Source organism: Nicotiana tabacum, chromosome 4 (genome assembly GCF_000715075.1).
Source record: "Nicotiana tabacum cultivar K326 chromosome 4, ASM71507v2, whole genome shotgun sequence".
Taxonomy (NCBI): Eukaryota; Viridiplantae; Streptophyta; class Magnoliopsida; order Solanales; family Solanaceae; genus Nicotiana; species Nicotiana tabacum.
The window spans coordinates 67172798-67187781 of NC_134083.1; the positions used below are offsets into that span (position 1 = coordinate 67172798).

The following is a 14984-nucleotide window of genomic DNA, read 5'->3' on the forward strand; positions in this document are numbered from 1 at the left end:
CTCACCTCACAACCAATTCAATACCAAAAGTTTACTCATATTAGCTCAATTACATTCCCACCATCCTTATATTTACTTGCATGCATAAATAACAACTCTCCTACCCAAGAATCACACTCCCAATCTCCCATCTTCTGCCCAAACTCGAAATTGAAGACTAGGGTTAGAACATTACCTCTTAGATGAAGACCTTGTGAGTTTTTCTTGTGAATTCTCCAAGTCTCGAGCAAGGATTTAGGAACAATTAGCCTAGAGTTTCCTCTTCTCTCTCTAGAACACTTTCACTTCTCTCTAAAATATCAAATTTTTGCCTTCAAAATGACCCCCTAAGGCCTTATATCAAAATAAGGTCGGATAAGAAAATTTCCAAAAATGACCCTCGATGCAGATTTGCAATTGCATATACGACCGCATAATGCTTCGGTGGTCCACAAAGTGGACCGCATAATGGCCCTCCGGAACTGGGCAATCCTGCCCCACTTTGCGACCGGTCTGCGGTTTGTATTCTGCGGTCGCATAATGCGCCGCAGAACTCCCCTCTGAAAAATTTCATGTTGGATTTGTGATGGTTTATGCGGTCCGCGAAATGATTATGCGGCTGCATAATGGACCGCATAATGGTCCGAAATTTGCCCATGTTTTTGCCTCAGTCTGCGGCAGTTCTGCGGTTCGCATATCAATTCTGCGACCGCAGAATTGACCGCAGAAATGACCGCAGAAATGCTCTACACCTCTAAAAAAATTCTTCAACTCCCCAACGCACTGATCAATCCAAAAAGTCTCTACCCCGACATCACGAAACCTCGGGTTTTAGGTGAAATTTAATGGGGCCTTATATGAACGACCCAAACATCTACAATTGGAGGCAGATCCATCCGTTCTATCTGGAACCTCGACACGAACTCCCTGAGTATCTTATTGTCTCTTTGTTTAACCTTAAAAAGGTCTGACTTTCTGGTCTCGACCTTAATGGCCCTGGCATGGGCTTTCACGAAAGCATCTGCAAGCATAGCAAATAAGTCAATGGAATTTGGGGGTAAGTTGTGGTACCATATCATCGCTCCTTTGGATAAAGTCTCCCCAAACTTCTTTAGTAACACCAACTCGATTTCATCATCTTCCAAGTCATTTCCCTTGAGCGCGCATGTATAGGAGGTCACACGCTTGTTTGGGTCTGTGGTTCTGTTATACTTGGGGATGTCAAGCATAAGGAACCTTTTCGGGATCGGCTTCGGTGTCACGCTCAGAGGAAAAGGCTTCTGGATAAATTTCTTGGAATCCTGTCCCTTCAGTATCGGGGGTGCTCCCGGAATTTGATCGACCTTAGAATTGTATGTTTCCGCCTTTTTGTCATTAGCCTCAATTTTCTTCTCACCTGACTCCACCCGCTTCGTTAATGGTTCAAGCATTTTCATTATCTCAGGGTTGACCTCCGGCTCAGCTTCACCCGGTCTCTCTGTGACTTATTCGTTTCTTCAGGTACTTTCCCGGGATTGTTTGGGTTCGACCCTGTTGGGGGCGTGACCTTGATTCTGTAGATATGCTATTGCCGCCTATTGAGTCTGCAACATTTCAAAGATTAACTGTATGCTTACCCTATCACCTTCCCCTTCGAGTGCTTCTCGAGCTGTTGGTCGGGGTCCCCTACGAACACTATTTTCGGGATCAGTTGACAGATTGACGTCGATGGCCACATGTGAGTTAGCATCGACCAGATCGACAACTGGGACACCGTTGGGATTAGCAGGAGGCACCTCGTTGCTAGGCATCGAATTGTTATTTTTGCCATGATGGCCAGATTCAGCGTCAACATTCAAATGGGCAGGTTGAGAATTCGACATTTTTTAAGCTGACCTGAAATTAAGACTTTAAAGAACAAGTGTAACATAGAGTGCGTTATGGAGATTTATATCAAATCATCACTATTATCCTTAGCCCCAAGGTGGGCACCAAACTGTTTACCCTTAAAATGGATAACAATTAAATTTGTACGCGGTTTTAAGGATATGTGAATTAATTCAACATAAATAATCAATGATATTAGATAAACGAGTTAAAGACAATGAATAATCAAACCACTTGTAATGTTACGGCCCATCTCGAACTTAGGTTGAACAATAGTTTTGCCCTCGATCGGACTCTCGGTTCGAAGCCAATTATGAATGAAGAACAAACAGTAAAGTAAGAAGTTTGTAATAGCTAGAGAGCAGAAAAAATAAATTGTATTGCCTTGGTTTTCGTATTACAATATGTGTTATCAAAGAAACACTTCCCCTTTATATAGTAGGAGAGTTTCATCCCTAGTACAAGTCTAAAAAAAAGGTAAAAATCTTCCTTTCTCATTAATTACTGATATGTAACTGTCATCGAACAAGATCCACGCCGTGATATCTGATTGGTTGCGGATATCACGGTCCTCTATTCATCGTGTATAACCGTTCATTATGCTCTCTGAAGTCTCATAACTCATCCTGAGTCCGGGGTGCGTCGTTTTATCAGTACTGATGGCGAACTCTTCATTCACTTTTCACGTGCCTCGATATAAAGAGTTCCCAGCTTCGATTTCGATCTCGTATGTTCGTGACCTCACTTAGTTTTATTCACCAGAAAATCGGGGTATGCGTTATCCCCGATTTTACCCGTATACACTAGTACAAGTACAATTTTTTTGCTGATTCTACTTTATTTTGGAGGAACAAGATAAAATATCCATATCCATATAGCACAATATCTATATCAATATAGCACTTACTTCATACGAGTATGTTAAGTTAAGCAAAATGCAAGCAACATAGCTTAGGATTTAAAAAAATAATAAAATTATATAGGGACAGGGAAAGGAGAAATATGGGAGAAAATTATAATGTGAGAAATCAAATACTAACCAATCAACTGAGGTATTAAAAATCGCAACATAATTACAAATGACTTTGGGTGTTTGGTGCGAAGGGAATGTTTTCCTTAAAAAATAAGTAATTTTTACTTATTTTATGGTGTTTGGTTAAGTAGCATAAAATAATTTTTGAAATATAATATAAGTTAGACAGACACTATAAAAGACAAAATAGATAAGTGCGTGCAATATAGTAGACCGGAGGTCTAGGGGCCAGGATAGCAATGACAAAGAGTAGGGCTAGGGATGGTGGTAGGGTGGCAAAGATGGGGTGGGGGTTAGGCTGAGGTTGGGGCATGCCGATAGGGGTAGAGGTAGGGGTGGTGGGGCAAGTGGGGGTTGGGATGGGGGGTGACGGGAGGTGGATGTGGGAAATAAGGTGGCGAAGACTGAAATAGAATTTAGAAAAATATTTTCTCCTTTTTAGTAAGAAGTCATGTTTCTCCGATTTCATAATATAAATATTTTTTAAAATATTTAAACTAACCAAATACCCATAATCCGTGACATAACATTCTTTCATCGTTTCAATGGAGTAGGAAAAAGAAAGATAGAAAAAGAAAAGACCACACATGCATCACACATGGGGCCATAGTAACCCCGCATTTTAGCGTGAAGCAGCTCAATATATACACCCTCGCCATGGGCGCCATTTCATTTTTGCAACTACGAATCCGTGACATTTCAAAAACCTTGGCGATCTGATAACACAATCTCTCTCCCAAAATCTCACAGTAATCAGGTCATGCGAACTCGATTTCTCTGCACAGATTACTTCAATTCCACTCCAATTTCAGCTCGCGATTTCCTCCGCCTCCCTCTTTCGCCTCATCTCACTGACCCGAACACCTCTAAATTTGAAGACATTAATTTTTCTGACGGAGTTTCTACTCTTAGTATCGATGTCGAAATCGAGAAATTTCCGATCGAGACAGCTCTCTCCAGCTTCTTCGCCGATGTCCTTCCGCACAACATTGATGTTGAACTCTCCGAGTTCGCAGATCCTCAGCCTTTCGCTAGTTGCAGTTCCGAGGTGCAAACAAGCAAAACTACGAACTCAGAGGTAAGTGCTGAGCACAATTCGAACTCTTTTAGGGTTTAAATATTACTACATACATTATAATCTATGTGACGGTGTTTGACTCGCTATCGGAGTTTAAGAAGAAAAACAAAAAGAAAACTCCGAAACTTGTGTTATAAAATGGGTCATAAATATTTGCGTGATTATAAATTATCTCGTTAAAGTTAAAATGAGCATTTTAAAGTAAAAATTGTTACTAAATATAAAAAGATGTCGTTATGTCTGGGACTGACTAAAAAGAAAAGAGTGTCACATAAATGGAGGGAGTACTATTCCCGTGTAACATTTTAATTGGAAGTGTTGTGTGAATTAAAATGCATGCTTATGTTAATTGAGGATCTCTCCAATTTGCATTGAGTTATCTGTCAATATAAGCTCCCCCTGAGATTTGTTTAAGGATTTGTCACTTCCAAAGGGAGCTTCAGTACACTAGACTTGTCACTTTTAGTTTCACAATAATTCTAAAAGATACTGCATATTAGCACATTTTGATGTGATTATATTAAATTTTAAAAGATGTTTCTTCATCATTTATTATAATTTAGAAAATTTCTAATGGAGAGTTTATGGTGCAGATGTGATGATAATAAGAGAATTATTTTCGTGTTGCGTGTTTTGGAACTAAGATTCCCCATTTGGAACTCATATTCATCCGTACAACCTTCCAATTTTGTTAAACATACAACCAAAGATTAAGGTATCCTATTAAATCTTTAGAGATTTGAGATTCCTGGTAGACTTTCTAGTGATGGCTCCATGTGCTTCACTGATACAGTAATATCTGAGTTTGTATTGGGATACTGGTAACTATTTGCTATTTATAAGGTAGTGTTATGCTGAAGTCTAATACGTAAAAAAGTACATGTGCTGCACATGTCTTTAAGAATATTAATGAGGCTTAGGCAACGAAAAGAAATTTAATCTCAAGTGAGAAAGAATACAAGTTGGTTTCAAGAAGCAGCTCCAGTCTTCACCTTATCTCAACATTACGTCTGTCTTTGGCTGCTCATATACTTTTTTGTTGCAGGGGACTATTGTTTCCTACAGCAAGGGGAAGGACAATCTTGAAATGGTCCAACTTGAAATTCGGGTGCTGGATACATCCTGGCTTCCATTGGTAAACCATCATGGCAATCAAGCATATACGATTTATATACTACTAGCTAAATTCTTATGTGGAACTTCTGGATTTATTTGTTTTCCTGTTGTCAGCTAGAAGACATCCCTTATTTTGGAAAGGAGAACTTGTCGATTCCCTCTCATTCGGATGGTGAAAATAAGCTGGTAATATTTTGATGAATTACATATCTCTTCAGGCATTCAAGTTTCTATGACCGCAGTGAAGTGCTTTGGTTTATCTTGCTACCTTTTACAATGACAGTGAACTACCTAGGATAGGAATTCTATGACTGCAGTGAAGTGCGTTTGGTTTGTCTTGCCACCTTTTACGATGACAGTGAACTACCTAGGATAGGAATTACCAACTCCCTCCTTCTGCCAAGAAGAAGCCTTTTGTCAAAAATGAAAAATGGGTGGTTCATATTGATAGAAGAAGCTTAACGATTTTCTTTATGATATAACTTTGTAGTTACATGTCTTCTATGTGTTTGTGCAGCTGGGACTATGATTCTGAAGCAATGTCCTCTAGCACTTTTCCTGTTGGCCTCAATCATCATTTGTGAAACTGGATTACTATCTTTCTTTTGTATTTTCTGATGCTCTTAACTTGACTACTGAAATCTAAGAATCACCTAATAAGGTTCTTAAATACAATTTGCTGGGATATTGTCCCAAACTGAGCTTACACAGTTATGCGACCGAGACCTTTCACTTCTCAATCTGCGCCGTCCTTCAGTTTCAAACATCTTTTCTTTATATATTGATCTAAATGATAGTGATGTTCAAAGACACAGTGACCTCTTATGAAGTAATGAAGTTTGTTCATTGTAGAGGACATGAAGAAATTGTACTCCATGCCATCACGTTAATTTACTTCTCTGAGACTGCGTAGACAGAAGGGAAAGACCTAACCAAATAAAGCGCTACTTTCACCTTTTAAGTGCTCCACGTACTGGTTTGGCACATCATTGTTCACTTTTTGCAGGATATGCCCGGTCTTGAAGTTTGGCTGCCAGATTCCCCTGAGATCCTGCAATCAATTTGTTCAGTGGATGACATCTCTTCTGTGGCTGTACTGGAGAAAAGTGCTGATTTGATGGAAGATGGTGCTTTCTGTCAGGGGCAATATCATTCTAGTACAGATGTCTTTCCTCATCTTGAAGTGGATGAGGCAGGTTTGGTTATTGTCAGTGACAACTCTGTAAAGGAGAAAGTTCTAAGCATTGAAAATATTGAGCTTCACTGTGAGACGCCAGGAAGTGAAGGAATGGGTAGCAGCAATGAGCTTTTGGGTTCCACAAAGTTTGACACATTCCAACACCTATCAGATGGTAGTTTCGCAATGGGCTGTTGTGAAGTTGAGGTTCCGTGCTTGAATTTCTCTGCGGAGATGGATTTGATAAGTATTATTGAACTTGAGAAAAACTCGGTGATCCATGAAAGCATAGAAAATGATGGTCTAATATGGGTAGCAAGCCCAATCATTTTTGATGAATTGCAGTTCTTTGATTCAGACCTTTTTTCTTTACGTGAATTCCAGTCTGAAGCAAAAGTAGATATTGATAAAGATACATGTGACCTAATGTTGAGAGAAGCCGAGAATTTCAGGAACTTTGATGAATTGCTTGTTTCCCATGAGCTCATCCCTGTGGATAATTCTTTCAGATCATTGCCTGTGCCACCAGTTCCTGAGAATGGAAATATAAAGTCACTGTACTTGTGTATTAAGGAAATCCTAGCTGAGTTGGAGCCGCAGTCTCCCTCCATGTCCGATGGGTTATACTTAGATTGGCATTTTCTGGAAGAAGAGAAATGCGAGTATCGAGAAGACTGTTTCAATTTGTTGAGGGATATAGATGCTAACGACATTGCCTTTTGCTTGAACTTCAGTGACAATGAGATGCTTGTATCGGACTATTTTTTCTCAAGTGATAGTCCACAAGAACCAAACAGAGCGGAGAGCAAGGAAATGCTGAGTTTACCTTCTAATGGCATTCCTATATCTCCCATCCCTTATAGCATAGAAGTGTCAACTAAGTTGCTGAATGATGGGAAGTTCCCAACTGAAGGAGTATCATCCCAATGTATTGCTAGAAAAGCATCTTCATTTGGTGACTCCAGGTCAAAGTTTAATGATCTTGATTTTTTCTTAAATCGTAAGGAGTATAGTAGAGGCAAAGATTATAAACCAGCTGACAGTTCAATTGATACTAGTGCCATGGACCAGATCAGCTTCCTCTCTTCTTCTGCAACCACATTATTGCAACCTCAATGGAATATCAAGGTGCATCAAATATTGTTATCTACTGATATTCTACTTCTAATTGATGATCTTAAGAAGATCTTTCTAGCTATCTTTGAAAGACAGAGAGAGTTGATTGAGATTCAGGATCCATCTCAAGCTGTGGACGATGATGCTATTCTTCGCCTTCCAAAGAAAAAGCTCATCAATTTAATTAAGAAAAGAGGCATATGCAGGTCATCTTTGTTCCAGGATGGTGATAAAACGATGTCATTGGTCACATTGTCTGCAATCAAACAGATGGTTTGGTACCTGTGCTACTATGATCTGCATACAACCTATCTATACATAGAAAAGTTATCCAGGAGCTTGCAGGGATTGGAATCTAAACTTGATTTCATCTACAACATCGTAAAAGATGTGCATCAAAAGGGTGAAAACGATATACATAAGTTCCATCCATCGCTATCCGTTATCAAGGATATACTGGAGACATTTAAGAGCAAGGATAGTTCAAAGATATTAATTGTGGCTGAGCCAGTGTTCTGGTGGTCATTGAAGAAACTATTGACGTCCATGAATATTGCATTTTTTCAACAACAGAATGGACAGAAGGATGATTTTTACAAATTAGAAGATGCTAGCATGCAAATGATTCACGAATCAGATTGCTGTTTAGTAACCCGTGAGTAAGTGGTAGTTCCTACAGAAAGTATGCTGGGATTGGGATATTAGCCTGCTTAAGAGTATGGTTGATCAAACTTACAGTTTCCAATTTTTTGTCTGTATCCTTGTATTTAGATGTAGTGTTTGCTATTCTTTCCAATTCATTGTTCAGGATAAACATTAGCATTTTGACAGCTGGCCTGCTTAGTCCTCAGTGATTCAAATAGCAGAAGATATCTGTTTTTGATCAGGCTGGAAAATAGTTAATTTTTGACCTTTTGAGACTCCAGCTTGATGTTTTGCTAGTCCATTGTAATTGCTGTTTCATTCCTGATAAAGATTCAGGTTTTAGTTGGGTGATCTATACAAACTTCACTGACGTTAAGGTGCCTCTAGGAGAAAAGTATTCTAAATTTAAAGATAACTAGTCATTTTTAGCTGCAAAACTACTACTTATAAGAACTAAGATATTAATCTCGTGTGAGGAAAGGCAGAGGTAGGCAGAATAAGTATTGGAGTGAGGTAGGTAGGCAGAATAAGTATTGGAGTGAGGTGATTAGGGGTGACATGGCACATCTTTAGCTCAACGAGGACATGTCCCTTGATAGTCGGATGTGGAGGGCGAGGGTTAGGGTAGAAGGCTAGTAGGCAGTTGCACGTCCTCCCTTTCCTTCCAGTAGTAGTAGCGTTTTTAGTATTTCCATATGCTTAAAATTCTATTACTACATGATATTGCTTGTGTTTTGATTGTTCTACTTCCTTGTTGTTATTACTGTTTCCCTGACTTTTACATTATTGTATTTCTTCTCTGTACTGTTGTGATTTGCATGCTTGCTTGGAGCCGAGGGTCTACTGGAAACAACCTCTCTACCTGCACAAGGTAAGGGTAAGGCTGCGTACACACTACCCTCGCCAGACCCCTATTTGTGCGAATACACTGGGTTTGTTGTTGATAGATTGGCTGTGTGAACGGTATTAATCATTCACTCAATAACCTATGGATGTCATATTAATGGTCTTATCCTTCTCTGGCAGATGCATTTCTGATTTTTGCCATTAATATGTATTTATGCAGCAAAAGGGTGTCAAAGTAGTTCAAAATTTGATTAATTAGTGATAGATAGCAATTCCATAGTTTGCCAAGGAAAAAGAAAAATATCTACAGAAGTCTGGGAGAATTTGAATGAATTTACTTTTCATGAATTTGAATGGGTCCTTAAGAATCATATTTTCTTCTAGATAAATTGCCCTGGAATGCTGAGGTATTACCATCAAAACAGAATGTTGACGTTACATTCAAATCCTTGAGTTTGAAGTGTTGTGATCCTCATTGAATCCATGGCCTTGGTTGATGAATTTTAATTTCTTTTTCCTATTATCTCTTTTCGATCAGATCTTTGCTCTCTAACATGCTTGAATGAAGCTACTTATTTGCTTTAGTTTTAACTTAAAATCTACAGTTTACCATTTAGTAAGTATCATGGCAGACAACGTATGGTTTGGCTACATTGAGGCAGTTCAAATTTTATTTGTTCTTAATATTGTTTACCACAATGCTGTTCACAAGTTCCCTAAATTTAGATTGAGATTTAACGAAATGAACTGATATTCCCACTTTTTTTCTCCAGGCATCTGTTTGCCTCATTTCCATTTGAGAAATTTGAGATTATCTTGGAATATGGAGGTTCACAAGAATCATCTAAAGTATCTTCCATCTTGCCAAAGTCAGATAGAGTTCCTCCCCTTCATTTCCTTAAGGTGGAGCTGGAGGACCCCAGTGTTGCAAAAGCTCTTTGTGATGGTGTTGACATGCCCAACATTAATGAAGCTAGTGTGGCAAGTTTCTTTCCTTCACTCGACTACGATCTATTTCACTATCAGTTTGACAAATAGCACATAGTTCTGTGTTTCCTTTCCGGGAACGCATGACACCAAATTGTTTTTGTAAACGGAATGAAAATTTTGAATATTGTCAAATTTTTAATATTCTAATTGTTTTGCTATTTTGTTTCTGAGTCACAACATATAGTTCAATTTGCATTAAAGTGTTAACTACTATGGTATTTATACTCCAAGAGACGTGATGGTTGTTAATTTTCTGAGTTAGAATATGGTCCGTAATTAATCTTATACGTATAAGTTTGTACTTTTGACTACTTAGGTTTGATCCCTTCCTCATTCTTTTGGTACTCTGTCTGCCTTTTCTTGTTTGGCTGAAATTTTCAACATGGCCAAGTTGATTCCCTGTTTGACCTCCCCTTGTGGTGGATTAATCTCACTCTGGCCTGATATATTTCCATTTTTGCGTGGTAGTGAGGTTTTCTCCATCCAAGTCATATTCTGTGGCTGGTAAATTATGAACAGTTGGGGGATGAGCTTATCATTTCTGATAAAAGTACCAAATTTTTTACAAAAAGAGAATCATTTTGTGTTGAATACTTTATGATGTCGATCAGACTAGAAATATTTAATTCAAATCTTCGAGAACGGATTCCTATAGTTCATTCCTAGGGGCTTCAAAATTTGGATCTTCTGCTGACATGCTCTTTTTCTAGGAAGGAGGTCCTCACTCTTGCTCTACTCTCAATGAGATTGACGTTACCTTTGAAGAACTGCTAAATTATCTTCCAGTGGAAAAGAACTTGAAGGGTGGGAGCATGGAGGCATTACTGGGAAATGAAGCTTGCTCTACTGCAGCTGAAGATGCAGTATTCAGTTCAAAATCTGAGCAAAATCGCAGAAGCATAGATGGCTGTCCTGAGACTATCATTATAGTTAACACACACAATTTTGACACGGAAATGGTAATTTCAAGGAGAAGTACATACCAAAAGATTCTTGCATTTGAGAAGAAAGGAGTTCAGGTCATAGAGCGTGATTTACGTCAGCCTGTCGATATTATAGTTAGTGCATCCGCTTGCCTTGCTTGGTATGACTGCAAAAACATTGCAAAGAAAGCTACTGCCTCCGAAGAGGCTTTCTCTTGCTTGCCTCAATGTGTCGAGAATATTGCAGCAAATATTTTGACGTCACTCAGTTTTGCTTTCAGTGGCTGCATTCTGGTAATTAGCTTGTTTTTGTTTTTTCTTTTTTTCAAACTGTTCCTACCCAGGTAGTTTTGTGCTAGATCTAAGATATGCAATGCAATTATTTCCGCAAGAGCACTGGAACCCCCCCACCCCCCACCCCCCACCCCCACCACCCCCACCCCAAAAACATAAATAAAAAAACAATGGACTTAGTCAGTTTCTGAATGATTTTCCACCCTGTAAGATAGGAAATATACAGACTAATAGCTGAAAACCCAAGTGTTTGAGATCAGAAAAGGAATGTTCATAAATTATGTCTGAAGATTGTTCTGTCAAATTAGTTCCCTATGAGGGAGTGTGGATTCATGAATATGAGACAGGGAAACATCAAGTCGTTTTCTCCTATTAGAAAAACCGTGTCCTTAATATATTTGGAACTATGCAGACCAGTTATATGAGATGATTTGATGCTTGAGACATTTTTTCTTTTTCGACTTTCCCATTTTATTTGGGAAAAGAAAATATTCATGCTTTTATAAGTTCATTCTATGTGTATTTCTAGGGTCTTAAAATGTTTGCACTTCCACTTAGAGAAAAGTCTAGATAACATTTTTATGCCCTGTGCTTTGTTCATTTAATTGCAGTTGCAGCAATTGTTAGATCATGACTAAAATGTCAATAATGAGAGACGGACGTAGTTGACAATACTAATTTGAAAAGTTGAAGGCTATTCCTAAACTTTTTAACATCCCACTTACATACACTTCACTGAGTTGCATTCCCTGATTGCTTGTAGTGTCTTACTGTCATTGTCCTTCCACCATTGCTACTTGTTACAATACGCCAAGTACCAGAGAGTCCGATTCCAGCTACTGTCATTACTGATCTTTACTTTGCTTTGTTTTGACACCCTCAACCATCATTTCATAACCGTGCTCTTCTATCTCTAGCTTACTTTTAACTCCTTCTAAGTTCAAATATTGAATATTCTTCAAGATGGTCATTTGGTAATACTCAGTAGAATTGATAGCAAGTAAATATGCAATTACTGGAAGTAACATCATTGAAGGAGTAAGAAAAGTTATGACAATCTGATGATATAGAGATGACATCGGGGTATCAATTTGGTATTAAAAATTGCAAGAGTTATGTTTCTATGCGTAGGTCTTTCTTCGTAGGTCTTTCTTCTGGTGGACCTATTTTAGAACTTCCTAGAGATTGAAAAACTATCATGAACGTATTAGCTAAAAGAGGAATTCAAAAGTTACTTCTCAGACTTCTCTTGTTTCTTTACGCTTCCAATCTCACAATTGTTCCTCGTTCCTTAGCTCCAGTTGGTCACAATTGCATTGCAGATGTAATGCCAATGATCAACTTGAGATAAGCCTTCTTTTTGGCCTCGGTGAACATGTTGATAACTGACTACTATCACTATGTGCACGTAATATCTCCCAACTTCAAGTTACCTTGTTTACATTATGATATAAGCACAAAAGGATGATCTTCATTACATAGTAATTCCTGAATATGCTAGATCACCTGAAAGAAGTAACTGTGACTGGAAATGGAAATAAGAGGACTTATTTCTCATAGTTTAGAATGGACCAAGATAGTCTAGCACGAGCACAGCTTACACATAATGTTTTGTTGATAATATTTAGTATTTCTTGGCCATTTCTTTAGGTCTTTGAGGGAGAAAGCCACTTTATAGCAGGAATTATGGAGTCATCTGATGAGCTCTATGCTGCTGCTGCTAGCTTGGGCATGGATATACGGATCTTTTATTCATATTCTTCTGAGATGACTGATGAGATCATATTATCGTGCATTGAACTTTCATTGATGACAAGCAGAGGACTTTATCCTAAGATGCGTGAGACACAAACGCTGGCAGAATCATTCCTTTCTGCATTTCCTTCAATCAATCCTCTCTCAGCACATGCAATATTGTCTTCAGCGGGCTTGCTTGTTGAGTTTCTGGAATGGACACATGAACGCAGAATTCATGCAGTCCAGAAGTATCAGGTTCCTGATGAAAGCATCACATTACTAAGTGCTTTGAGCAGATTTGGGGAGCGGGAGGATTCTAAATCGGGAATGACAGATTGCTCCTCTTCAGTTTCTTCTGCTCCAGGCTCTGAAAGTCTTCATTTTAAAAGCAACTCTGTGGGGACGAAAAGAAAAACCACCTGGAATATTGAAAATCTTAATACGCCTACAAATGAGTTGTTTGATTTTGATCCACCACGAACATTTTCTAAAGCCAGACTGAATCATCCCAGAGCATCTGGCCTGTGCGATTCTCGGATTTCAGAAGATACCAACTTTTTTGATGAATTTGGGAATTCTAGCTTATCATTTGACACAGAATTGTGTGTTCAAAGACAGTCATTAGACACCAATGGGACAGAAGATCTTTTTAAGGTAACTGAGCTCTGCGATTATCAGATGAGAAAAGATCCACATATGGGAGATGAGTTAAATAAACTTGAGGCTCCACAAATTGATGTGTGTTTGCGTCCAAGAGAGAGAGTTTACGTGGGTATGATGAACAAATTGGACAGAAAAAATAACTATTCAGGAAATTTTAAAGAGGATATCACAGATGAGGTTATTGATATTGATGATACTCCTGCAACTAGAAAAGCTTTTCGTAATGCAAAATACAAGTCCTTTTCTACCCTGGAGCTTGCAATGGAAAGGTCCAAAACAGGGGTTCCTAAAGCTGCTAAAAAACTCTTTTTTGGAGCAAGTGGTCTCCAAGAATTCCCAACCACTGGGGATATTGACTCTAGCCCAGATGCCTGCACTTCTGTGAGAGACCTTGGGCAAGGATCAGGGCAAGGAATGGGACAGCATTTAAATGCAGGTTTCTATCATAAGAAGAGTCAAATTAAGCACAAGAAAGGTGTCACAGAAGAGGGTGTATCTGAGAAAGTAAAATGTTTAAGTGACCTGACAATGCAAGACAATAATACAGCTTGTTATGGCGAGACACCACTCTCAAGCGCACGTCAATCCACTCGATTGCAGCAAGGTTCACCCTGGACAATTGAATTTCTGAACAAAATGAGGGAAAAGAGTCGGTCACGTCAGCAGTTTCTCCCACGTGACCTATCAGCCCCTTGGTATGGATACCCCGGCAAATCATCAGAAGTCACAAATAGAAAGAGTCCATCTACTATTGAATTTTACAAGTATCAAGGAAACAGTTGCCAAGAGGCAGGGACCGGGAGAAAGAGGCCTAAGAAATGCATCCAGCTACCAGCATCCACTACTGAGAAGGCTTCAGATCGTCTTATTCCAACGTGGACACCCGATGATAAGAGGGCAAAACGGGTATGCCTGCTGAAATGATATTTTGGTTTTTAACTGAATTTAAACTGTTTTTCTTTTCAAATAATTTGATATATCCTCATTGGACAATTCTTCACAGTTTGACTAACTGCAGGTGCTATCATTTGCAACAAATGGAAATGGAGGGCAAACTAACCTGATATGGAGTGATAAGAACTCTCATACATTGGGTAGACGATATTAACTCTCTTTTAAGAGGTATATTGGGCCAATACAACTGAGCTCAAGTAGGTGTCAGCTCATAGAGTTTTTTTAAACCTTACATTCCCGGGACATTAAATATTATCAAATTACATGATCTTTTACAACTCATATTGCATAATTCTGCAATTGCTGGTGTCGGAAAAATGTCGTTCACCATGTACCGAACCTCTTATTTTTAATCTAGTGATATACTTCTATAATGTAAACATGTTATGAATAGAGAAGCTAATGTCGATACTTGTAAACGGAGTACTCAAAGCTAAAGAATATACTGATAACGTTATAAAAGGGGGCACACAAGGCTTCTGACTTTCATCTGAGACTTTTTGGTTTATCTAAGGTAAAGTTGCGCCGATGATATTGAAGGAAGCCTGCACTTAAAAACAAACAAAA

General features: G+C 38.7%; 1 protein-coding gene across 3 annotated transcripts; it reads left to right on the forward strand.

The window, feature by feature from the left end:
* Positions 1–3398: 3398 nt before the first annotated feature.
* Positions 3399–14797, forward strand: LOC107782724 (protein SHORTAGE IN CHIASMATA 1). Of its 3 annotated transcripts, none has more exons than XM_075251976.1 (8): positions 3399–3956; positions 5002–5091; positions 5187–5258; positions 6079–8024; positions 9630–9841; positions 10561–11063; positions 12714–14369; positions 14482–14797. In XM_075251976.1, the coding sequence occupies exons 1-8, from the start codon at positions 3639–3641 to the stop codon at positions 14569–14571; spliced, it is 4887 nt and encodes a 1628-aa protein (XP_075108077.1). In that variant the 5' UTR covers positions 3399–3638; the 3' UTR covers positions 14572–14797. The 3 variants fall into 3 exon arrangements, with proteins under 3 accessions (XP_075108077.1, XP_075108078.1, XP_075108079.1); XM_075251977.1 differs by having other exon boundaries at positions 9630–9837; positions 10557–11063; XM_075251978.1 differs by lacking the exon at positions 3399–3956 and adding an exon at positions 4548–4671.
* The last annotated feature ends 187 nt before the right edge of the window (positions 14798–14984 follow it).